This window comes from Panthera uncia, chromosome D2, assembly GCF_023721935.1.
Source record: "Panthera uncia isolate 11264 chromosome D2, Puncia_PCG_1.0, whole genome shotgun sequence".
Classification (NCBI taxonomy): Eukaryota; Metazoa; Chordata; class Mammalia; order Carnivora; family Felidae; genus Panthera; species Panthera uncia.
Window position 1 is genome coordinate 37486931 of NC_064818.1, and position 24636 is coordinate 37511566.

At 54.5% G+C, this 24636-nt stretch overlaps 1 protein-coding gene across 2 annotated transcripts in view; it reads left to right on the plus strand.

Annotated features, from left to right (window-relative positions):
• Nucleotides 1–24636, plus strand: part of RPS24 (ribosomal protein S24) — a 1165472-nt gene that overhangs the window by 835239 nt on the left and 305597 nt on the right. Inside the window, exon 5 of one of the 2 annotated variants that reach the window (XM_049646268.1) lies at nucleotides 1414–1426. The exons of the other annotated variant lie outside the window; for it this stretch is intronic. Coding sequence (XP_049502225.1) covers nucleotides 1414–1419 — 6 coding nt within the window. The 3' untranslated portion in view covers nucleotides 1420–1426. Of the gene's footprint in view, nucleotides 1–1413; nucleotides 1427–24636 lie in introns of those variants that run through there. 2 annotated transcript variants of the gene reach the window in all.

Genomic DNA, 24636 nt, shown 5'->3' on the forward strand with positions numbered 1-24636 from the left:
ATATTGCCTCACACCCTGTGTTCCCTTCTTCACGTGGGCACTCCGTAGGACCCTGAGCTGGTTAGAGTCTGTCTCCACCCTGCCCCGGCCTATCAGCTTCCATCACTCTCTTCTCATTAGCTAACAGATCGGTCCAGCCCCCACCTCCACGCCCAACTCAAGTACCTAAAATGCCATCTTAAGTCCATGTCCCGGGTTTCTACTAACCCCGGAGGCCACACCAGACCCACGCAACATTAGACGTGCTCCTCAAACAGGAGGGGCTAATAACTGTCATCCCACGAATCAACTCCCAACTCATCGGCATCTGCCTCCTGGAGGACTGTGCATTGAGAAGGATTCTGCTGCTCTCCGTGGGCTCGATGGAGACGAGTGTCATGATGGATTAGTGATGTCTGCTGTGAGCACAATATGGGAAGAACGTGTCACGGGTTTGCCACACCAGGCAAGATTCCTTAGCCATTTTGGGAGGTGCAAATACGGAAAGTATCCGTGCCCAAGCCCAGGCCCAGGCCCTAGCGTGTGTGGAACACTTACTCCGCGCTCGGCCTTGGGCTGGACTCTGTGAGGAAAGCCAAGAGGAAGGAAAAGTTCTGCCATTCGACCCAAGTCATTGACAGAGCAACTCACCAGTGGGGGGGGGGGGGGGGGGACACTAAAAGCACTGGACTGAGTTTCCTCGTCTATACAAGACAGACGAGGTCTGTCTTGGGTGGCTAGGCCCACCAAGAGTGAATGAGCAGTCAGAGCTGCGGGTCAGAGGACCAGTGAGCAACTGAGAAAGGAGAGAGAGAGAGAGAGAGAGAGAGAGAGAGAGAGAGAATGGGGTGGGCGCCACACAGGCCAGAAGGTCAGGAACGCCCCCTGGGTCTGGTGAAAGGGGAACTGGGCTTTGCGGGTGGGGGGGAGGGGGGTTAAAGTGATAGAGGTAGGAGGAGGGGCTGAGGGGAGTGATCCAGGGGCCAGGATTCAAACCCTGGTCTCCTGACTCCCCGTGTGGGTTCCATCTTTCAGGGCAGAGACTGAGGCTGACTCGGTCCAGTCCCCCATTTGCTTCCCAACCTCCTCTCCCCACCCCACTCCCTCTATAGGGACCTCAGAGAGGCTTCCCTGACCGCTCAGACTAAAGGCGTCCCCATACACCCCATTATTCTCCACCCCAGCACATCCCAGGAGTGTCACGGCAATGTGTAATTCCTTCTTTTGTGTGTGTGTCTGTTCGGTGTGTTTTGTCCGTCTGTCCTAACGGGCTGTGCGCCCCACGAGGGTAAAGACCGTGTCCCATTCACTCTGTCTCCACGTCTTGACACAGAGCAACAACAGAACGGGTGCAAATCAGAGCTGTTCCACGAATAAAGTGCAGTGGGCAGGGACCACACGCGAGAACACCCGCAGGGCCCACCACGTAACAAAAAGTGAGCTGGACAGGTGTAAGAATCGAGTTCAGATAGTGCCCACCTGGCACGTTCTCCACGTCATGCTCAGGGCAGGTACCTCTGTGGCACCTTATGTTGTGTTCATTTGACATGTATGCAGATCGCTTGCTTGTGAACACATATCCCCTAAGAAATATGGCCTTCTCCATCTTGCGAAAACACATGACACTCTGTCCTTTTTTATTTTCCTACCTTCGCTGGAATGTGAAGACAAATATTTCCCTGCTACGCAAACAACGGGCCAAGTGTGATGATGCATGGTGACCACAAGTTGGCCTCATACGGTGCAGGCAGGGGTACTCCAGGTGTGTCCCTGGGCCAGCAGCAGCCACAGCACCTGGGAACTTGTTAGAAATGTAAATTCTCGGGCCCGCTCTGGACCCACTGAAATATAAACTCTAGGGTAGAGCCCAGCAAGCTGTGTTTGAACACGCAAGTGATTCTCTGGCACACTCACGTTTAAGACCCACGGCAGCAGGGAGCGGTGGGGTCTGCCCCTGAAAAAGGTTCAGAGAGGTTAAGCGACTTGCCCTAGGTCACACAGAAAGTGACCCAGAGTCTGCCTCCTTGGTCAGGGCCACAACCAGTTGGAGGGCACATGTACTGCCCAAGGGGGCCCCCCACTTCTCAGCTCCAGACCACAGATGCTACATAGGAATGTGAGCCCAGTGTGGCCAAATCTCCCCCATTTTTCAAGGAAGTTGCAAATGCACAAATCTCCCCCATTTTTCAAGGAAGTTGCAAATGCACATTTTCACATGAAATGTCTTCATTCCTCAGTACTGGCTGTTTTCTTAATCCCACATAGACCAAACAAATTGTCTACAAGTCAAGGCCAGCCGAAGCATAGCCAGAGTGTGACCTGATGGGTGGAGACTTCTCCCCACAGGGAAAGCCCCAGAAAGATACTGTGGGTCCCTGCTGTCCTGCCTACATGGGCCTGGCTCTGAAGGCTGGGCCCAGACTCCAAGCTGCCCTGGGACTTAGAGACCCCAATTAATACTGTGTAAGGCCACTTCTGAGTCCTCAAATTCCAGACGAGGCCCACAGGCCCACACCTATCTGGGTCAGAGGATGAACAAGATAGGGCAGCCAAAATTCTAGGCCCTGATGATGTAGGTCCAGAGCAGGGCTCAGGGTGGACAGAGAGCAAACTCTTCTTTTCTGAGCCTCTGTTCCATGTCAAGTCCAGTGTGCAGGGCTCACAACCATTTTCTCCTTAGTATCTGCAACCATTGCACAAGGGAAGGGTCGTTATGCACATTTTAAAGAAGAAAGAGGTTCAGAGAGGTTAAGCGACTTGCCCTAGGTCACACAGAAAGGGAAGAAAGCCAGGCTATGAACATACATTTACCTGCCTCCCAACCCATGTTGATCCAGTCTTCCGAGCCACCTGCCAGCTGAAAGATGAGGAGGCCGGAAAATGGCCACAGTTGGCCCCCTGCTCCCAGAGTCTGCCTCCTTGGTCAGGGCCACAACCAATGCCACTACTCCAGGGCCAGGAAACCAAATCCAGCAAACAGGCATAGGCAGTGGGGCTACACAAGAAGGCGAGGTTGGGGAGAAGGCAGCAAACCTGTGCCCTGCTTCAGCTTCAGGGGGATCTGTTCCTGCATGCAAAGCTCCAGCCTGGAGCTGGAAGGAGCAGGGCCAGTGCTGGCAGGGCTCCGGACCCAGCCGAGCAGCAGGGGCTTGAGTTACAGCCTGGCCTGGCCTCACCAGCCTTTTTCCTGAAGACCTGTCATCAGCATTGGCCCTGGGGCGGACCCCTGTGAGGGTGTGTGGTTGCCAGGGAAGAAATGCCCAATTCCTGCCCTTGTCTCTGACCCCATGAGGCAGGTCCTTCTCTGTGCGAGAAGCCCCCAGAATGTCTGGGCTAGCCCAGGCCTTCTCCCCAGGCTCAAGAGTTCATGAGGGGCACTCGCAGGCCAGGCCCAGAGTGCCCTCCCCACAGGGGGGGTTCACCCAGCCTGGTTCCTGGTCAGACTCCGCTCCTCTCTGCTCTCGCCAGGCATGACTCAGCGTTGTGAGCCTGCGTGTGGCCACAGCTGGCTGGACGCTAAGGCCAGCCAGGCCAGACCCTGGAGGTCTGCTGGGGCCGGGGGCCTCACTAATGGGGAGAGATGGCCCTGAATGACCCACAAGATCACACAAGGGAAAGGAAAAAGGACCAAGTAAAGAACTAAGCACAAAGCAAGAATCTCAAAGCTTAAAGTGGCAGAAGCAAATTCAGAGTCTGGAAAATGGTCACATAACAGACTTGCGCACACACACACTGGCCACCAGCCCGGACACAGACGCACGCCCTTGTGTATCCCACACTCCAGACAGGCACCCGGGCACACACAACCCATATGCACGGGTCCTCCCAGCGGCCCTGCCTCTGCAGCACACATCACAGAGGGGGAGCCGGCACAGGGAAATGAACCCACGCGGCAGATGCTCACATGCCTCGCCTTTCCATGGCGTATGGCTTTTGTCAAGCCCGGGGAAATCAGACTCCCAGCCCTCAGCATGCGTGTGCAGATAGGTCTGGGAACTTCAGGTCACACCCGCTCCCGCTGACGGCCGCGATGCCCGTGAGGGCCGTGGTCAAGGACAGCCGGGCGATCGGGGTGCCGCGCACCCCACCCGCGCCGGGCGCCCAGCCTGCCCCGCGGCCCGCCCCAGCCGGCCGGGCTTCTGCGGCCCGCCGGGAGGTCGCGGAGCCGAGCGCGGCCAGGAAGTCAGCTCGGAGTGACAGCTCCCCCACGCTGTTTGTTTATTCATGACTCATTCGTCTCCACAGACGGGCTCTTCTTTCTTTCGGGAGGAGGGAAGAAAGGAGCGGGCGGGCGGGCGGCGCGCGGGAGGGGGACGGGAAGGGGGAGAGCCAGACGCCACAATAAACAATGAGGCAGCTGAGCCGGGCCGGGCGGGGGAGCCGCGCGGGGCGAGGGGCGCGGGGCCCGGGGCGCCCGGGGCAGAGGCGCCCCCACCACCCCCTCCCTCCTCCCCGCCCCCGATCGGCCGGCCGGGGCTCCCGCGCGGAAGGTCCCCCGCTCCGCCCGCCCGGCTGGGTCCGGCCCGGCCCGGCCCGCCGCCACCTCCCGGCGACCGGGCTGCAGCAGCCGTAATTGGATCCGCGCCGCCTCCTCCCTGCTCCCCGCCCCCAATCGGGGAGCCGGATAAATGCCGGGTACCTTGGCAAAACAGTCGGATCCAAACCTATTATTTGGCTAATGGGCTTCCCTCGTGCGGCGCGGCCCCGCCCTGCAGGCCGCCCCTCCCCCACCCGGGGGCCGGTCCCCGCGCCCCCCACGCCCGCCCGCCGCAGGAGGGGCTCGGCCCGGCTCCGGATAACTGGAGGAAGCGCGGTTCCGAGGCTTCAAGGGCCTCATTGTTCTGCCTCGAGGGGCACATTGAAAATGCTCCAGGATTTGCTTCCTGTGAAAACAGCCTGGGAGGGAGGGGGCGATTCACGGTGGAAAGACATTATCCTCCTGGAAGCTGCCCAGATTACGCAGGGAGAAAAGGGTTGTTTTGATTGTTGCTGGCGCTTTCTTTCCTTCTTCCTTTTTCTTCCTTTCTTTCTTTTTCCTTTTTTCCCTCCCCTCCTTCGCTACCCTCCCCCGGGCCAAAGATGAATCTTTACGGCTGTTGAGCAAGTTGGAAATGTGGGGCTGTTTTCTGCATAAATAAGGCTGCTGAATGGCAGAGCCAGATATAAAGTCTGATTCAGAGAAATTCAAAAGAACGCAGGGGCGATGAGGTGGGCAAATCCAAGAAACTCATTTCCCCAGCATGCCCCTCTGAGTCACATCTTGCACCATGAGGGGAAAACACATCACACCACAATATGTCACATGCCTGCAGCAAAGGAACAGGCCTGGTGGCGGTATGGCTGCTGCTTCCACAGCCTGGGTCAGCACGTCCAGTCTCACGCGGGCCCAAGGTCAGCTGCCAGCAGGGGTCAGCCCCACGGAGGGGCCCCTCCAGAACCCTGCTCTCCCGCCTCCTACCTGAATGACCTTGGACAGTAATAACAGCAAGGGGGACACTCAGCACAGCACTTCCTACGTGCCGGGCCCTGTTCCGCATGTGTTGCATTTATCATCTTATTTAATCCTCATCTCAACCCTATAAAGCAGGTGCTTTTATGATCTCTACTTCCGGATGAGGAAGCTGAGTCCAGAAAGGTTCAGGCGCTGCCTGATGTCACACAGCTAAGTAGGCTGGGGGCCAACCTGGCAGGCTGGCTGTAGAACGGGTGGATGATCTTGGCCACTGTGCTGATGCTTCTGAACCTCACGCTCCGGACCAGGAAGTGGAGATAAGGACACGGGCCTCACTCAGCAGGAGGCTGGGAGGACGCATTAAGAGCTCCCTCCAAGCCCCCTCTGCCCCCCGCCCAGGGCTGTTGCTGGACACTTTTGGGCCTTAGCTCCTTTTGGTGCCGTCATTATTTTCATGTAAACGAGGGGGCCAGATAAGGACAGTGTCTTCCTAAAGTTTAGGATTGTCTTGAGGGCTGGTGGAGACTGAGCAGTCATCCCTGGCCCAGTGTCTGCCCTTCCCAGATGCCCTTTGAGTATTTCTTTTCTTCTCTTTTCCTTTGCCTACTTCTCACCCAACCTGGAAGATTCTTCTCGGCTAAAACTTCTCCCACCTACTGTCCGTCAGAGAACCACACACATGCTTCTGTCCGAATCCTCACCCGCTATTGCCCGCCCGTATCAAACTGTGTGGAATTTCCCACAGACCCAGAGCACTGGCCCGACCTGGGCCCAGCCTGAGCGCTCTATTTTCCACCTCAGCTCACTCCCCCCGCTGCCAGCCCCGCTCTGCCCGCAGAATTCCGGGGCAATCCGTCATACCCTGCCCTGCTGCTGCTTTTTTCCATGGCCTCATCGCCCTCTCGTATACTCTGAGATTCACTTCTTGTCTGTCGTTTTACTCATTCTGTCTCTCCCCCGACCCCCAAGCTATATCATAAGCCCCATGAGGGCAGGGGTTATGGTTTTGTTCACTGATATGTGCTAAGTACAGAGAACACTTCCTGTCTCGTCAAAAACCTCCATAAATACTCGTGGAATGAACGACGGGCCTCGGCACAGCTGTGCCCTCTTGCTGTGCTCTCTTTCCCTTTTCCTCAGGGAAACTCCTGCTCATCCCGTAGGCCCCCGCCTCTCTGAAAGCTTGCCCCCCTGCCTCGTGCCCCTTCCTCCTTGGTGGTGGCTCCAGGGCACCCTCTTTTGGTCACTTCCCCCTGCTCTGTACCTCGCCGTGCCTGACCCACCCCGTTCCCAGCCTCCCTTCTGGAACTCACTTCCTTTAACAACACCACCTCTATCCTTGACCTTCCTCCAGTGGAAACCTTTTGTAATACCTCATCCCCCGAGTGCTCTCTGGGGAGGGTGTTTCTGTCCCATCTCGCTTCCCTGAGTGGCACCCCCCGGCGTCCCCACACTCTCTTCATGCCCCTGCAGGTGTTTCAGGCCATGATTCCATCAAGGCCACATGACGGAGGTTTTCCCCCTTGGCATTTATGCCTCCTGACTCCACCACCATCTCCCTCTTTTCACCCTCAGACCCCACTTTGCCAGTCCCCCACTTGACATTTTTGGCCACCTAGCCCCGGACCACTGTCTCTCCTCCCCACCCCACCCCCCAAGGCGTGCCATCAGCTTGGTAGCCTTCAGCATCCGTGTGAGTGACATCCAACAGCTGGGCTCTCCCGAGCTTCAGCTTCCTCTCTCCAGGGACCTTCTCCTGGACCCAAGTTCACCCCTGACCCCCCACCTTCGACCAGGCCATCACTCAGCCTCTCGTCTTCTTCCATTTTAACCCCACCATTGCTTTCTCCTCATGACCTCTGTCCGTTCTGCGCCCTTCCGTTTCTAGAGTCGCCAGCCTTCATCAGAAACATTAAGGTCTTCGGATGTGACCTTCTGTCTCTGCCCGGTCTCCAAACACAGCCCCACACCTGGCCAGATTACCCTCTGGCTGGAATCAGAGGGCAAGAAGGTCCCTCTTCCTTCCAGAGGAGCCACCCTCCCAGTTGTGTGCCGGGCCCGCCCCCTCTAGAAGGTCCATCAGTCACCCTGGAATCTCCCTCCCCGTCAGGAGCCCCGCTGCAGTCCCCACAGTTACACGCATGCTCACTGCAGCCGCACCTCCTGACATCACGCTTTCTGCGGAGCCTCCTATTACCCGACCATCCTTAATCTCCTGTGGGGCCTTCCCTTCCTCCACCCACCCCCTAAAGTCAGGGTCAGTGGGGAGGGGTCCCCGCCTCCCTTTCGAGGTCTTCCTGTGCCATCTGGCTCCCCCGTCTGTGCCCACCATGACCACGTGCCCATCGTTGCCAAATCTACTTTCTAGTTCAAGGCCTCTCCCCCACCCGCCCTCCAGACCCCGGGTCTCCAACCGCCCCCGGGATCCTGTCGCCGCCTTCACGCACACATCACTGGCACCCAAGACTCACCCTGTCTCAACCTGAGATCAGCCTTGAGTTTGCCCTGCCCGCTGGATTCCGTCAGCCAGCTGCACCCCTGCTGGGCTTCTGACAAGGCCGGCCTTGACTCTGCCTCTCCCTCATCCCGCCTGGCATCAGTCACCAGGTCCTGACAACTTGCCCTCCTAGATGTTTCCCAACGCAGTCCTCTCCTCTCCATCCCCACACTACCACAGCCCAAGGTCAAGCCCTCCTCCCCTCCCTCTGGGTTATTACAACAGGCTCCCCAGCCTCCTGCCTGGGCTCCCTCTGAGTCAGCCGCCTTGCTACTGCCAGGACCATATTTTAAAACACAAATCCAAACAAGCCACTCTGCAGCTTAAAAAAAAAAAACCTGTAGATGAACTCACCCTGCAAAGGGTGACCCATCGGGCTCCAGACGTGCCCCCCCCTCCCACTGAGCCTTCCAGTATCTGCTCATTCCAGCCTTGAGCTGGGGTGTGTGTTATCACAGCATAAAGCAGCCCTGACTTCGCGCAGCTTCATGCCGCCCTGGTTTTGTCCATGCGGTTTCGCCTGCTGACGGTACCCTGCCACGTTTTCGGTCAGCTTAATTCTCTCTCATCTTTCAAGACTCATCCCAGGCGCCTCCTCTTCCGGGAAGCCTTCACTGCCTACCCCTCCTCCCACTGGGGCTAGACCCTCTGCTCTGGGTGTAGGATTTTTCTGTTAAAAATAGTTGTTTAGCGGGGCCTTCTCTCCACAAATTATGAGTCATTCTCGATACCTGTATTCTCAGCACCCAGAACCTATTAGGTGCTCACGGAGGTTAAATGGAGGGAAGAAGGATGCCGGGCACAGGGTGGGTGCCCAGAGGCTCAGGGTGGCTCCTTCCTCCACCCTCTGAAAGTCTTGAAAATGTTACATTGTGTTTCCAGTGGGGGAGGGGTGAGCTGAGGGTTACCATCGCAGCTCTTAAAACAGAAGTACCATGTAATTTGGGGCCAAATCTCAAATCTCAATTTTGGCCAAATCTTCCACCTGATGGCTCAGCCCCGGCTTTTCTTTGGCGTCTTTGACCGTCCCCTTCTTCCCACCCATCCTTGGCTCCAGGGGCTCCCCACCACACTCTCCTTAACTCAGTTTAGTCCCCGGGCAAAAGGAAGATGCCCACCAGGAAACCGGATGTGGAGCTCTCCTCTTGGTTCTGCCACTCACCCCCAGGCTGGGCCTCAGTTTCCCCCGTGCGGAGTGAAGGATACAGCCAGGGGATCCGTGGGGCTGTTTAGCTCTACAGGTAGAATCTCTGCAGGCTGTGAGTGAAGGTGGGGCCTGGAAGTCACCAAGGGATTCATAGGAAGTCTGCGTCCCCAAAGACACGCCCTCTCTCTGCCCTCCTCCGCGTGCATCTACCTCTGGCCGCAAGACATCTCTAGTCGTTAAAAATAAACACAAGCCAGAGCCGTCCGATCCAGTTACCACCGCTCTTCTAGCGTGAGGGAGAGGGGGCCATTTCTGTTGCGGGCACTGAGCTGGAGTCTAATCCGGGAAAAGCACACAGAGACGTGGCTTGGCCCATCCAAGCCGGCCTGACCCCAGAGATGGAGGTCGGCCCTCGCGACGGCGGCATGGGGGGGGTTCCAGGCCAACACCGCAGAGCGGGAGGTGCGTGCTCAGATGACCAGGATCGGCCGGGTTTGGTGGAGGGCGAGAGGCGCGCGGCCCCAGGAAGAAGCGGGCTGCCCCCACACAGGGGACCAACCACACCTGCACCCACAACCATCACTGTCCTGAGTGGCCAGGCTTGGGGCACTGGGGACAAGCTCAACAGCACAGGCAGGATGTGAAGACGGGGCAGGGAGCAGGCAGTGTTGAGGAGGGCCAAGCATGCTCTTGACCGTGTCACTGGCCTGCTAACAGCCCTCCTTGGCTCCCGCTGTCGAGTGGATAAAATCCAGACTCCACGGGCTGGCATGCAAACCCCCTCTCCCCCGACGCTGACCCCGGGGTGACTCCTCCATTCCGCCATCCCTGGGCTGCCCGCCCGCCCTCTCGGGGCCTGGGTGTCAGCCTCCTAGACGGCTCGCCACTCCACAAACGTGCCAGGTGCTCCCGCTCCACAGTGGCCTTGCACGTGCCCTGCCCGGTGCCCGAGACACCCTTCCCGTCCCTCCCCAGCCTCGACTTTATCTCCTCTTCATGGAAAACCCCTTCTTGTTCTTTCAGACCCTCACCTGATGTCCCTTTTCTTGAGACACAAGACCCGAGCTGGTATCTGACGAGCTGCCTGCGGCCTGCAGAGCGGAACTCTGTATTTACAACAAACGGGCACACGAAGCTGTGCTCCAACAGAGACGAAGTGGTCCCTGTCATCTGGGAAGGGCATCCCCACCCCGTCCCCGTAGTGCCACTTGATTCTCAGCCTGTGGAGTGGGAAGGAACCCCACAAGTGACCAGCAGGCCCCTGAGGCTCAGAAACCTCGGGGGACTTGTCCGCGGCCACATGGTCACCGGCTAGCCATGTCCCACGCAAGGCTGGCTCTAGGTTCCAGACGCCGCAGGCTGGACTCCCAGTTCTGACTTCGTTTGCCTGTCTTCCTGCCACCCGCCTTGTCTTCTCAGGTGACACTCTCACTCCTTGAGGGCAGGGCCTTGCCCGGGTGCCATGGTGTCCCCTACAGCACAGAGCTAGGTGTTCAGCGTGCAAGTCTAAGGGTTTCCAGACAAAGACCAGGACTCAGCAGTACGGGGACAACAGAGAGATGGGGGCCCTATGGCGCTCCCCAGAGCAGCGTGTCTGGACAAGTGAGAGAAAGGGCAGTGGGCAGCCTCAGGTTGGCAGGGCGAGCCCCCCCCCCCCGCTGTGGTAAGGGGGCAGGGGTCACTGGACGATGTGGAGAGAGGGATGCATTTAAGTCCCCCTGGCCAGAGCCCCGAAGAAGGAGCCATCACTGCAAGAGGGAATTCCCAATTCAGACCAGAACCCACACTCCCCCCGGCTCAGCTGGAGCCACGAGGCCCACTCTCCTGAGGAGAGGCTGGGCAGAAACGACAACTCCACGGTGGCCACTTGAATGTGTCCCTCCCTGGGGCTGTTGGCAACCCGGGGTTGGAAAAACCTTGGCTCTCTGGGAGGCTAGGAACCGAAGGTCCTCACAGACCAGAGACAGAAAGAGTAGAGAGCTGGTCCTCCGGTAGCCCTGGCCCTGGGAGTCCCGCATCGCGCTAGACCCTATGGAGAGAGGAGCCGCTCTCTCCTCGGCCTTGGCCCCGCCCTGCTCCGGGGAGCTCTACACACACGGGCAGTCAGCTCCTCACGCTGAGCCAGCGTGTCAGCAGTTCTGGACACATGGAGAGGTCTGGATTTACCGAGATAGTCTGTGAGGAGAGCCAATGGGAGGGGGAAGGAGATGCCTCTGAGGGGCCCACCGGGGCAGCAGCCTGGGCGCCCGGCCATGCAGGGAGCTCTTAGCAGGCTGCATTCCTCACGTGCTGCGGGGAGCTCCCCGGTCAGGGGCAGGTGGACCTTTGCACTTGCTCCTGCCCTGTCACCAGCATGGATCACACAGAGACTCGGGCTCCAGCGGGGGTCCCAGGTCCAGCCGTTGCCAAGACACCTGCCAAGAGAACAGCATGCCCCAGATCCACGCGGGTCCAGCAGGGTTCTCCACAGCCACTCCCTGGCCGGGCCTTCCGGGCCCCGCACCTTTGACCCCAGCTCCCCTCTCCCCCTTATCTCTCAGGCTGAGGTCCTCCTGGATCATCACTTCCAGATACTCGCACAGACCGTTTCCCCCACTTGGATTAGGATGGCAGGTGTAATACAAGATGCCCAATCACCTACGAATTTCAGATTAACAATAAATGAGTGTTTGGTATAAGTATGTTCCACACAATACTTGGGACATACTTATACTAAAAACTTATCCAAAATGTAACTGGGCAGCCCGTATTTATCTGTTAGATTTGGCAACCCTAACTTGGATGCCTTGTCCCTCCAGCCCAACCCCAATGATAGGTGCTCTTCCCCATACCTACTGGGTGGGGCCTGCTGGCTTTGCCTCCCCAGGACCTCTGCCTTTTATCCTAGTCCAGTTTATCTGCTGCTATGTAATGAACGACTCTGAAGCTTCCTGCCTTAAAGTATAAACTATGCTATTACACCTTATGGTTTCGTAGGTCAGGGATTCTGGAAGGGCTCAGCTGGGCGACTCTCCTAAGTCCACCTGGTGTGGATGGAAGTCACTTACATGGTATTCAGCTGGTGGACGGGTCCATCTGAAGGACCTGTGCTGACTGCATTCACATGGCTGGTGCCTTGGCAAGAATCCCTGGAAGGCAGAGCTCAGAGGGGACTGTCCCCCAGAGCACCGGCATGTGGTCTCCATAGCACAGAAGCTTTGGGCTAGTCAGACTTCTTCCATGGAAGCTCAAGGCTCCCATATAGAGTGTCTTGGGAGGCCCAGGGAGGCTGCCTGCAAGGCTTCTTATCGCCCAGCTTCAGAGGCCTCAAACTTCTGCCATGTTCTATTGGTCAAGGGGACACTCAGGCCAGCTCAGAGTCAAGGGTCAAAAATTCGACTACACCTCTCCCCAGGAGGAATAGCAAAAAATGCTACAGTGTCTTAAATCTATCACAAACCACCCCTCTCCATCTCTGGCACATGGCCCCGGCTCCTACCCGCCTCTCTTGCCTATACCCTCTCTGGTCTCCTGACCAGCCTGCCTGCCTCTGCCTTCTCATGCATCCTTCTACTCAGCTACCATAATACTTCATTTTTCCAAGATGTCAGTTTGACCATGTCACATTCGTTACATAGGCATTTTCAGTGGATCCTTTGCAGACTCTAAGCTCTACAAGGGTAGGCACCAAGTCCTTTTTATTTCCCACCGGGTAGTTCGTGCTCAGTAAATATTAGTGAAACAAATGCCTGAGTGAATAAGCTATAGGATAATGTGCAGACTCCATAGCCTGATTTTCACAAGTTTTTACACTCGCTCCCCACCCATCTTGGCACCCTGCTTGAATCCCATAGTACTTTGCCAACATTCCTCAAACACGCTTCTTCCCTGTCACCTCTCGTCGGCTGTTCCCTTGGCATCCTGCTTTACCTACCTTGTAAACCCCTATGCATCCCTCATCGCCCTGCCCAGGTATCACCTCCTCTCACCAAGCTCTCCTGCCCCACTTTCCATAGTTTTTCCCATGTCAATCAGTAATATATTTGTCTCCAATGTGAATTCCCACCCGGTTCTAGCTTCTCAAACACATGGCATGAGCGAAGGGCTTCTTCCGATTAAAGACAGCTTACCACTACGTCACGCGTGTTCACAGACATTTATGTAAAGCGAACAGAGTGTCTCCCACTTCTCTCTGCCTAGGCCGCATCCTCCAAGGCCACAAGTAAGCTTTACCTCTAATAGCAGATCTTTCTTGACCACCACTTCCTGCAAATGCGCCCTGTGGGCTATCTGGCTTTGACTTCCGCTGCAATAAGCCTGCACTCGTTTGACACTTACTGTATACTATATTCCCTGGGAACTCCCAGCGAGCCAAGCCCATACGACCTACTAGGGACTGTCCCCTGCTGCACAGAATTCACAGTCTGGCGGGAAAGGTGGACAAGGAAATAAGGCATGGCAACGCAGAGCCTGATGTTGTTTGTCCGGAAGGGGGGGGGGCCCAGGAGGGGGCCCCCCAATCCCGATCTGAGCTGGGGGAGGTTTCCAGGGAAGTGATGTCTAAATTGAGATCCACAGGAAAGCAGGAATTGGCAAGAGTGCTTCAGACAGAGGGAACAGCATGGTCCAAGGTCTGGAGGTAAGAAACCTGTTCAAGAGATAGTGTAAAGATATATTTTGGCTGCAACATAAAGCAGAGAGTGGGGGAGAGTTAAGGCAGGAGAGGAAACCGGGGGCCAGATAATGAAGGGCCTTGCACATCCAATAAGACATTTGGGCTTCGACACAGAGGACAAACATACTAATTAATAAGAATACAGCTGACCTCTGTTGACCAAGCGCTATGTGCCAGATCGCTTAGCTAGTCAGTCATCCTGACGATGCTTTTAGATGGGCGCTGTGATGATTGCTGGCCACTCTCATAAGAAGCGGCCGACTTAAAGCTCCTTCTGCACTTCCCCTGAGGCCACACACCTGGTGAGAGACAGAGCCAGGGTTTCAGCCCAGCCCAGGCTGCCTGGCCCCAAGTGCCCTGTTACTGATGGAGTAAGCTCCGTGGATGGGGAACAGGACATTCGTGGCCTTTCATCTGGATGGGACATGGCACCGCCATCGCGGGAGCCAGAGAAACCCTGAGACTCCCCGAGTGCTTGCTGTGCTAAGTGTCCCATCCATAAAATAAGGAGTTTGGGCAACTCGAGCCGCTACCAGGATGGGGCCCTCTCCAAGTCTCCCTCTACTTCAGCCTGCCAGTCAGTCCCCAGAAGGCCATGCTCAGACTTGCCCTTCCCTGGGCTCCCCCAGGAGACCTGGCCCCAGAAAGGCCTCAAGAATACTCGACCTGAGTCTGTTTCAGCAGAGCAAACTCAGAGAACTCAACCTCCATTTTTTACCAAGTGCCTCTGAGCAAACAGACACTCTTCACCCAACAGCTTCCTGCTAGAGTTCAGACAGGGGAGGAGGGACAGGGTCAGCCGGCGAGCACTCCTGTGCTGGTGCCCAGAATGGGCACATCCGCTGTCTTGGGACCAGGTCCGGGTCGCCTTCCCCAGAAGGACACAGAGGTTTGGAGACGGGGGCGGGGCTGGCCCAGGTCACTGGCAGGTCGGGTCTGGATGTAGTCCGGCCCCTGCCCCAGAAGCTAGCGGTTCCCTCTGATTGCATATCCTTAGTGTGCCAACTGAGAGGCTGACCGTGGTGACCGGGTCATCATCCAAGGCACTGCCATTGTCACCCCGGTCATTAAGAAAGAGGGAGCAAGTAGCCCATGTGTCTCAGCATCTACAAAACACTGCCAAGGGCTCTGGGCTGCCCTTGATGAAAGCAGGAAACTTTGGCCATAGATCAAAGCCCTTCAAAATGGCAAGGGTGGAGGGAAGAAAGGCATGCGGCCAGCTGAGTCTGGGTTCAAATGCTGCTGGGCATTCCTAGCCGGGACCTGGGGCAAGGGTTGTTTCCTCATCACAGAAGACAGCGCCCGTGTATCAGCGCCCGCGGGCCCCATGTGAGGTCAGGTCTGCTTTATCCCAGAGCCACTGAGCAGGCAAGTCCCCTGGGGCTTTGGTTAAACCTCAGATTCTGCGGGGTCCTGGGTGGCTCCGTCGGTTGAGGGTCCAACTCTTGATTTTGGCTCGGGTCATGACCCCAGGGTCGCGGGATGGAGCCTCATAAGGCTTATAAGATTTTTCTCTCTCCTTGTGCCCCTCTCTCCCACTCACTCTCTCTGCCTGTAAAATAAAATAATGAAAAGAAAAGAAAAGAAAAGAAAAGAAAAGAAAAGAAAAAGACAGATTCTGACTTAGTAAGCCTGGGATATAGCCTGAGCTTCCGCATTTCTAACTAGTTCCCAGGTGACACTCTGTCACTGGTCTATGAACCACACCGGTGAGAACACAGGCTGAAGATGTTTCAGTAAGAGCTTCAACAGAAGAGATAAGAGTGGGAAAGAACTTGAGAAAAATGGAGATTGAGTAGTGGGGTAAAAGGAGTTCATTATACGGTCTCTACTTTTTTGGTACATGGTGGGGGGGGGGGGCAGAGGAAATGGGGAGTGCCTGCTAATGGGCAGAAGGTTTCTTTGGGGCATGAGGAAATGTCCTAAAATTAGATTATGGTGCTGCTTGCACAACTCTGCCAATACACTAAAAACCACTGAACTGTACTCTTTAAATGGGTGAACCTTAAACAATAAAACTGTTAAAAATAAAGGAGCAGTGGTTTTTTCATGCGTTCTTGAAAAGAAGAAATGAGTATAGCTGAAATGCCTAGTCCCCTGGGAGGATTCAATAATTGAAATTCTCGTCCCCTAGAAGTTTTGGGTTTTCATAGACTGGAAATCTCTGAAGCAGGACCCACACGTATCTAAAGCTAAACAAGCAAGTCCTTAGAGTTCATGGCCAAGGGGGTGAGGAGGTTCAGGGAGAGACAGGTGTTTAGAGGCTGCAGAGAAATGATGGGGAGGGAGCAGAGGCATGGCCCTCCTGTCCTAAGCCGGGCTGTTCCAGATCTCACACGAGGAATAGGTGGAAACCTACCCAATGTCCAGGGCCTGAGTTCCCCTCCAACCTGTGCTCCCCTCCATCTTAGTGATGGAGTCCAGCTGAACCCAGGTTTTGATGATTCCCTCGGCCCGGGAAGCTCTTCTCCCTGCAACCTTCCACCCCCCAGTGCCAAGGCCCCCTCCTCCAAGAAGCCTTCCCTGAACTTTCATACCCCTGGATCTGCCTCGCCCTTCGAGAAGGGGCCATTCTCCCCACCCTGAGCTATGAGGTCACAGAGACCGGCTCTAAAAGTCTCGGTGGGCAGCTGGCACTTACAGAGCCCCTACGGGTGCCCGCTCTGGTACTAGGCCTCTTCCACGGGGCATACATCAGAGAATCATTCATTCACTCGTGCGTTCATTCATCCCATGCAGTTTCATCTTGGATTGGCCACGTATGGCATGCCAGCCCCCTTGACTTCTCACCCTGGCCCTGTGGCAGGTAAGCCTACCAGGTCCCTTCAGGAATCCCTGCCACCTGGTGTCATGGCTACCCTGGAGGGAGCCCAGGGCTGAAAGACAGGTCTGCTTGGGCAGCCCCAAGCACCGAAAGACAGGAAGGTCCGGTCTTCTTCAGCCGGATGACCACAAGGAATAGGCTTGACCATCCCGGCCTCAGTTTTTCCATCAGTAGAAAGGGGACGAAAGCCATGCCCCCTGCCCACTTCCTAAGGCTGTTGAGAAATAAGGAGAGTCCCATCCGGGAGCCCATCCAGCCTTTGGAAATTCTCTCCCACCTATGAGGTCAGGCAGCTGAGGGCAGAGAAAAGGCCCAGGGCTGGACGCAAAGCAGCCCTGCAGAGCCTCAGTTTCTCCTTTGTCCCAAAAGAATGACAAGTCCTCCCCCATGGTACTTCTGGGAGGAGAGAGGCCCTCCGAGACGATTAGCACCGGAGCTCTCAGCCAGGAGAGGAGAAGCAGGGGCCGGAGGCGGGGCAAGAGCTCCAAGAACACGTTGTCTGGAGTGAGCAGTGGACCCCGATGGAGCCGGTCAGGGACAGGAGGCAGGTGGGCCTTCCTCTTTCAGGGCCTCGAGAGCGTGGACTCTGGCGCTAGACTCCCCGGGTTCAAATCTTGGCCACATCGCTTACTAGCTGTGGGACACGTGCTTTTCGTCGCTGGTTCCTCATCGACACAATGAGGATAATAATAGCAGCTACCTCATGGTTTGTGAGGAGGATCGATTCAGTTCATATAGGTGGTTTAGAACAGGGCCTGGTGCCTATAAATACTGTGCAAGTGTTTAGCTATTACTGTTCATTCATTCATCAGACACCTGCTACACTAGGCGCTGGGAGCACAGCCAAGAACAAGGCCGAAGTGACCCTACCCTACCCGCACAGAGCCAACAGGCCAGCAGGACAAACAGACCAGACCAAGAACCCAGGAACCAACAGACAATGACAGATTGTGATAGTGCCAGGGGAGAGGCAAACAGAAGGGGGGTGAGCTGTCAAAGAAGAGAAAGGGAATGTATTTGGTGGCAGTCAGGGAGGGCTTCTCTGAGGAGGCATGAGAACGGAAGCACTTCGACGAGCCGGGCGTGCAAAGAGCGAAAGGAAAGAGGGCCCGGGCCATGGGGAGGGCGTGCAAAGTTCAGCACACCACGGAGGGACGACTGGCAGAGGGGCCAGGCTGCCCAGAAGCACATGCAAGCTGGGCCCAGCTGCCACCTGTCAGTCCTGCCCGCCCCCCACCTTGCCCCTTCTCACTCCGGGCTTTGCTCTCCAGACAACTCCAAACAAACAGGTCTGACCTTGGGCCTGGTGACTGGCGATCGGTCCCGAGAGGACATGGCAGCCTAGGAGCCCGGGGACCCGTGGGCGAAGCCAGGACAGAGAAAGGCTGAGCCCAGTGGGGTAGATTGGGGGCAGGGACAAACAGGGCAGCCCAGCGAGGCCAGCTACATCCCTCGGGAATGGATGACCTGGTGCCACAGTCCCTGCGGCAGCCTCTCGGCGCTGGGAGGAATTCCAAGAATCGCCAAGTCCAGCCTGCACGGGGGGCCGAGCTCCACCATGGTGGTCCCCACAGGGCTGTCCAGTGCCCCTGCCCCCCTCAACGCACCTCAGGGATGCACGCTCATGTGGCCTTATCCTGAACCTGGAATCAGTGTCCCCAGTTCCTCCCTCCAGGCCAGAAAGGCCCCATGTCCTCCCCTGGCCAGGACAGCCGCACCCTACTCCTTGCCAGAACCTTGTCCTCTGGGACTGAATGGCTAGGCTCACCAGCATCTCCCGCACAGATGGGATGCTGGCCTCTGCTCGGCCTTCTCCTCCTCCCTCACACAGCAAATCCTCAGGCCATCCTTCCTCTGCTATGCCCTGTGCTCCCCAGGGCCCCAGGGCCCCACCTTCTTACTCAAGTGAAAACCTCCTCTCAAGAAAGAAGCATACCTCGTCGTGATGGAAACATCTGTGCCTTCGAGATGTCAACGGCACCGTCCCAGTTGTGATATTGCGCTATGGTTTTACAAGACGTTACCGCTGGGGGAAACGGGTAAAGGGGACACAGGATGGACATCTGTGTTATTTCGCAAAACTGCACGTAAACTTACGGTGACCTCAAAATAAAACATCTAATCAAAAATAATATATGAAAGAAAGAAGCATGACAGTACAAAGTATTCTTCTAATTATCATGACTTCCTGGTTTTCTTCCTTGCCTTCCTTCTCCCCCCCCCCCCCCCCCCCCCTCCCTCAGGCACAGGGGCTTCCAAAGATTCAGTCGGGTCCAAGGCCGCAGATGGGCAGCCCCAAGCACCGGGCAGCTTCAGACACGACACCCCCATCGGATTCAGCCCTGGGTGCCTTTCCACCTCAGCCGTTCTCCTGGGTCACAGCAGAGAGAATCAAGTGTCCTCACTGTACAGATAGGGAGACTGAGGCCCCGAGGGGAGGAACAGCCTGCCTCAGGTCTGGCACACGCAGTGTGTTTATGGCAGGGCCGCATGTCTGAGACCTGGTCCAACTCTTAACGATCAAGACACAGGCTTGTGTAGGGCAGGCACTCAAATCCTCAGACGCGTTAGTCCGTCCCTTCTTTCCTTCCTTCCTCCTTCCTGCCCTCTTTGCTGCTTTCACTCCTTCCTTCCCTCTGCCTCTCTCCTTTACTTCTTTCCTTCCCACTCAAGCACTGAATCAGACTCCAGGGGCTAAGGTGCCAGTTGCCTAGCTCTGTGAAACAAACCACCCCCACAATTCAGTGGCTCAAACCAACAAGGGTCATTTATTTTGCTCACAAGTCTGCAGTGAAGGCGAGTCCTGGCTGGGAAGGCTCGTCTCTGCTCCGGTAACACCAGCTGAAGCGGTTCCCTTGGAGGCTGGAGGATCCACTTCCAAGATGGCTCCCTCCCACGGTTGGCAAGTCGGTGCTGCCGAGGGCTGGAGACCTCGGCTCTGCTCCCCCACACGGACTCTCCATGGGCTTCTTGGGCTTCCTCACAGCATGGTGGATGGGCTCAGAAAGCAAGTACCCCAAGACACAGGAAGTGGAAGCTGCTAGTTTCTGAAGACCTGGAAACTGGCCCAGTACTACTTCTGCTGTATTTTATTGGTTGAGAACTTCCAGAACCAGACTCAGGGGTAGGGACACAGATCTCATGTATCAATGGGAGGAATATCAAGGTATGTTGGTTTAAAAGGGTGTAGGAAAACCAATTGTATTTCTACCTACTGCCAATAAACAATCAGAAAAGAAAAGAAAAGAAAAGAAAAGAAAAGAAAAGAAAAGAAAAGGGGGAAGAGAATAGAAGAAAACTTGTTCACAATAGCTTCAAAAAGAAGAAGGTATTGGGAACACATTTCACAAAAGAAATAAAAGAATTGTACCTATGACACTATAAAATACCATTAAAAGAAATTAAAGAAGCCTAAATAAAAGGAGATCTGAGTACATGTGTATGAATTGGAAGACCCAAAATTGTTAAGTTGGAAAGTTTCCCCAGATTGCCATCGAAATCCCTATCAAATCTCTATCAAAATCTCAGCAGGTTTTTTTTGTTGTTGTTGTAGAAATTGACGAGCTGATCCTAAAATTTACACAGAAATGAAAAATAACCTAGAATAGGCAAAACAATTCTGCAGAACAAGAACGAAGTTGGAGTATTTGCCCTGCTAGATTTCAAATTTTACTGTAAAGCTACAGTAATCAACACAGTGTCGCATTAGTATAAAGATAGACGTACAGATCAATGCCACAAAACAGAGAATACAGAAATAAACCCACCTATGTAGGAACAATTGATGTGCAACAAAGTGCCAAGATTTCAATGAGAAAAAGATCATTTTTTTTCAACAAATAATCCTGGGACAATTGGATATCTGTGTGCAAAACAAAACATAACAAAACTTCAATTCGAACCTTACACTGTATACAAAGTTAACTCAAAATAGATTGCAGAACTATATAAAAACTAAAACCATGCAACTACTCGGGGGAAAAAAATAGGAGGAAATCTCTGTGACTTTGGGTTAAGCAAAGATTTCTTAGCTATGACACCACCACGTGATCCATAATAGCAAAAGAATGAAAAATCGGACGCCGTTAAAATTTAAAACGTTTGAACTTCAAGAGAGTCTTAAGAGGAAGAGAAGACAAGCCACAGCCTGGGAGAAAATGCTTGCAAATTATGTATCTGGAAAAGGGGATGTATGAAGACATTTGGAGAATATAGGAAGAAATTTTCTAGCTCACTAATAAAGCCAACAACTCAATGAAAAGAAAAAGATTTGGACAAAAGCTTAACCGAAGATTGACTAAGGACTAATAGGTCCACGAAAAGAAGCCCCGCATCACTAGTCATCAGGGAAGTGCTCATTAGAGACACTCTTACATACCCAGTTGAATTGCTCCAACCAAAAAGGTAGGCAACAAGTGTCGGTGAGGAGGTAGAGAAAGGGAAACTTTTATACATGGCTGGACAGTTGGGCAGTTTGTTAAAAAGTGAACCACACACTGGGGCGCCTGAGTGGCTCAGTCAGTTAAGTGGCCGACTTCAGCTCAGGTCATGCTCTCGCCGTCTGTGAGTTTGAGCCCCTCATCAGGCTCTGTGCTGACAGCTCAGAGCCTGGAGCTTGCCTCAGATTCTGTGTCTCCCTCTCTCTCTGCCCCTGCCCCGCTCATGCTCTGTCTCTCTCTGTCTCTCAAAAATGAATAAACGTTAAAAAAAAAATTTTTAATAAAAAAAACATTTTTAAAAAAAGTTAAGCACACGCTTAGCATATGACTCATAGACATCTACCCACGAGACGTGAAAACATATATCCACAGAAAGACGTGTATGCAAATGTTCATCGCGGTATTATTTGAAATTGCCCGAACTTGGAAGCAGCCCCAATATCCATGACCTGGTGACTGAATCAATAAAATGTGTAATAACCATACATGAGAATACTACCTGGTGGTAATAAAAGGGCTGGGGTACTGACACCTGAAAACATAGGGAAGAAGCTAGAAACATGATGCTGTGTTCCAGGAGCCAGACATAAAAATTCTTTACTGCAGGAGTCCACTTCCGTGAAATTCCCAGAAAAGACCAAACTATGGAGAAAGTGGATCAGCAGTTTTGTGGGGCTGAGAGCAGGAGCAGGGACTGACTGAAAACAGGCAGGAGGGAACTTTCTGGAGTCATGAAAATGTTCTAAAACTGGATAGTGGGGATGGCTGCATCCTGTATAAATTTACTAAGACCCATCGAACTGTGCCTTTCCAATGGGTGAATTATACCTCAATGCAGCTGGTTTAAAAAAAAAAAAAAAGGCCACAAGCATAAGAAACGGGGTAGGAGTACGGGGACGGGGAGCCCTCGGTAAGGCTGGCTGGTGAGAGCCAGGAGCCGTACTCAGATTTCAGGGAGCAGTCAGACCCCAGAACACACAGTGCCTGGTGCCCCTGGAACACAGACCCTTTATCAGCCTGACTCCTAGATCCACCAGAGCCCTAGGGTCATGGACAACTCAAAGGCCTCTTTACCAGGCTCCCTGCGAGTCACTTGGGGACATCTGCCATTATTCACTCAGCCGTGCTGGGTGGTGCTGGCCTCTCTCGCTGCCTGGTCACTTTTGTCACCGGTGCTGTGTAGCCAGGTTCTCATCCCTCTGGGACCCTGAGAAAGTTTGGTGGGCCCTTGATCAAGTCATTTAACCTCCCTGGGTCTCAGTCAGCCCTTGTCTCTCTGAACAACTCCAGATGTTCCAAAAGCACTTCCCATCCTGACGTGAGACGTGACATCTCTTGGGACCTGCTCCAGCAAGCTGGGGCTGGGAGCCCTGGAGTGTATCTGACTCCCCAGCCCCCAGCAGCGGTCTGAAAGTTCCAGTTCTAAGTATGCCGAGCACGTATACTTTATTTTATTTTATTTTTTTTAAATTTTTTTTTTTTCAACGTTTTTTATTTATTTTTTTTTGGGACAGAGAGAGACAGAGCATGAACGGGGGAGGGGCAGAGAGAGAGGGAGACACAGAATCGGAAACAGGCTCCAGGCTCCGAGCCATCAGCCCAGAGCCTGACGCGGGGCTCAAACTCACGGACCGCGAGATCGTGACCTGGCTGAAGTCGGACGCTTAACCGACTGCGCCACCCAGGCGCCCCGAGCACGTATATTTTAAAACAGTCCTCCAGATAGACGCAATGCTCACACACAGAGATCGAGAAGCCCTTTCTAAGACAACGGGTCTCATGGTATGGTCCATGGACCAGCGGCATCAGTATCACCGAGAACTTATTAGAAATGCAGACCAACTGAATGGAAACTCTGATTCCTGGAACCCACATGCCATGGTTTAACCAGCATTCCAGAGGACTCTGATGCGTGCTAAAGTTTGAGAGGCAATGTTGTCATAGGACATCAGATTTGAAAAACAGATTTAACCTGAGCCCAGGATGGGAGGGTTGAATGTCGCCCACTGAGGCTCCCTGCTCCCCGCGGCAGCTCCTAATCTGCGAGCCATGCATCATGATGCTTTGGGGGCCATCTCAGTTTCCCCACGGGCAAAAATTTTTTGCTTAAACAAAAAACCCAACCTGAAGCTTTCCCTCCATGAGAAAGGTGGTGGTAGGTGATGACAGCCCATCGGTCCTAGGGTGACAAGCACGGGGACAAAACATCAAGGCGGGCCAGGCAGGCTGAGCATTTGCTCCTACACCTGTCAGGTCCTGCCCTGCAAGCCAGCAGTGCCCAGGGCCAGGCCGCCGAGAGGGCGGGGGTGGCGGGTGGCCATTGTTCCTGTCCGGACTCCGGCAGGCACAGCAGTCCCAAGTAAGGACACTGGGGTCTGACAGCCTCCGATGAACCATTTTTTTGTACAGCCCTGGCCAGTGCCCACGACTGATATGGGTTACAGGGCTGCTACCCTAGCCCTGGCTGGCAATTAGCACTCACATTGCCGCTGCGGAGGATTCCTGATGCTTGCAAGGAGTGAGACTTGTCAGGTTGCCCGGGGGCGGGGGTGAGGGGGTGACATGGCTCATTATGCCAGAGGCCTGGGATCCCCCCTCGCCCCCCCCCCAGACGTTTAGATTGTTGTGGGGGGGAGAGGGCAGTTGGGCCATCTTGTCACTTCCTCTCTCTTTTCAAGAAGGTGAACCGAAGCCTCTGATGACAGCTTCCTGTCCCTTTCCCCTCTGGCGTCCCTGAATCTCGCACAGAGTGGCCAGTGGGGAGGGTTCTGGCGGGGCTAAGGTTGAGTCAGAAAACAGAGTGGCCGTGGAGGGCAGATGGCCAGGGAACTTGTGGGCTTGGGCCCTCCCAGTCTGGGACATGGAGTTCCTCAATCCTCTGCAGCCTGTGGCAAGTACCCTGTCGGGAAACTGAGGCAGTGGACCAGATCAGAATTACCAATACTGGCCACACCCTTTAGTGGATCATAAAACTAATTTAGTGGATCAAGACAGCATTTTTAAAACTGAGGGAAGAATGGAATGGAATGGAATAGCATGGCATGGCATGGCATGGAGTAGAATAGAATAGAATAGAATAGAATCTCAAACATGCATTAAAGGTAAGTATTGTTTCATAAAAATTTTGTTCCAATCATATATGTATAACACATCTGTATACACTGGGGTGAAATGTAAAAAAAAAAAAAAAAAGTTTTCTCCTTATGAGCAAATACAACTTGAAAGCTGCCACATTGGATGAGCCCCTAGCTTCTGGAATGGGGGATGAACACTCCATCCATTCCAGAGAGTGTTCATGGGAGAGGGGCCTACAGGAGGCCAGGGAAGAGGGAGGCCCAAATCACAGCTTCAGAGACCTTCCAGTCTCATCAGAGTAAAAGGCAAACGGACAACAGAGGAGGCCGTGTAAGACCCAAAGGGGCAGGCAGATGTCATTCATTTCCTGTGGCTGCCCATCCTTGCCCAATGCCTGGCACAGAGGGGCCCCTGAACACCCCTAAAAGTGTTTTCCGAATGAGACTGACGTGGAGGGAATAAGGAGTCCTCAATGGCTATTTTCTGTGTGCCAGACGCCCTGCCGGATCCTCCTGAATGAGCCTGAATAAGTAATGTGGGGGCTCTTTCCTGGGCCTATGCATTTAAAG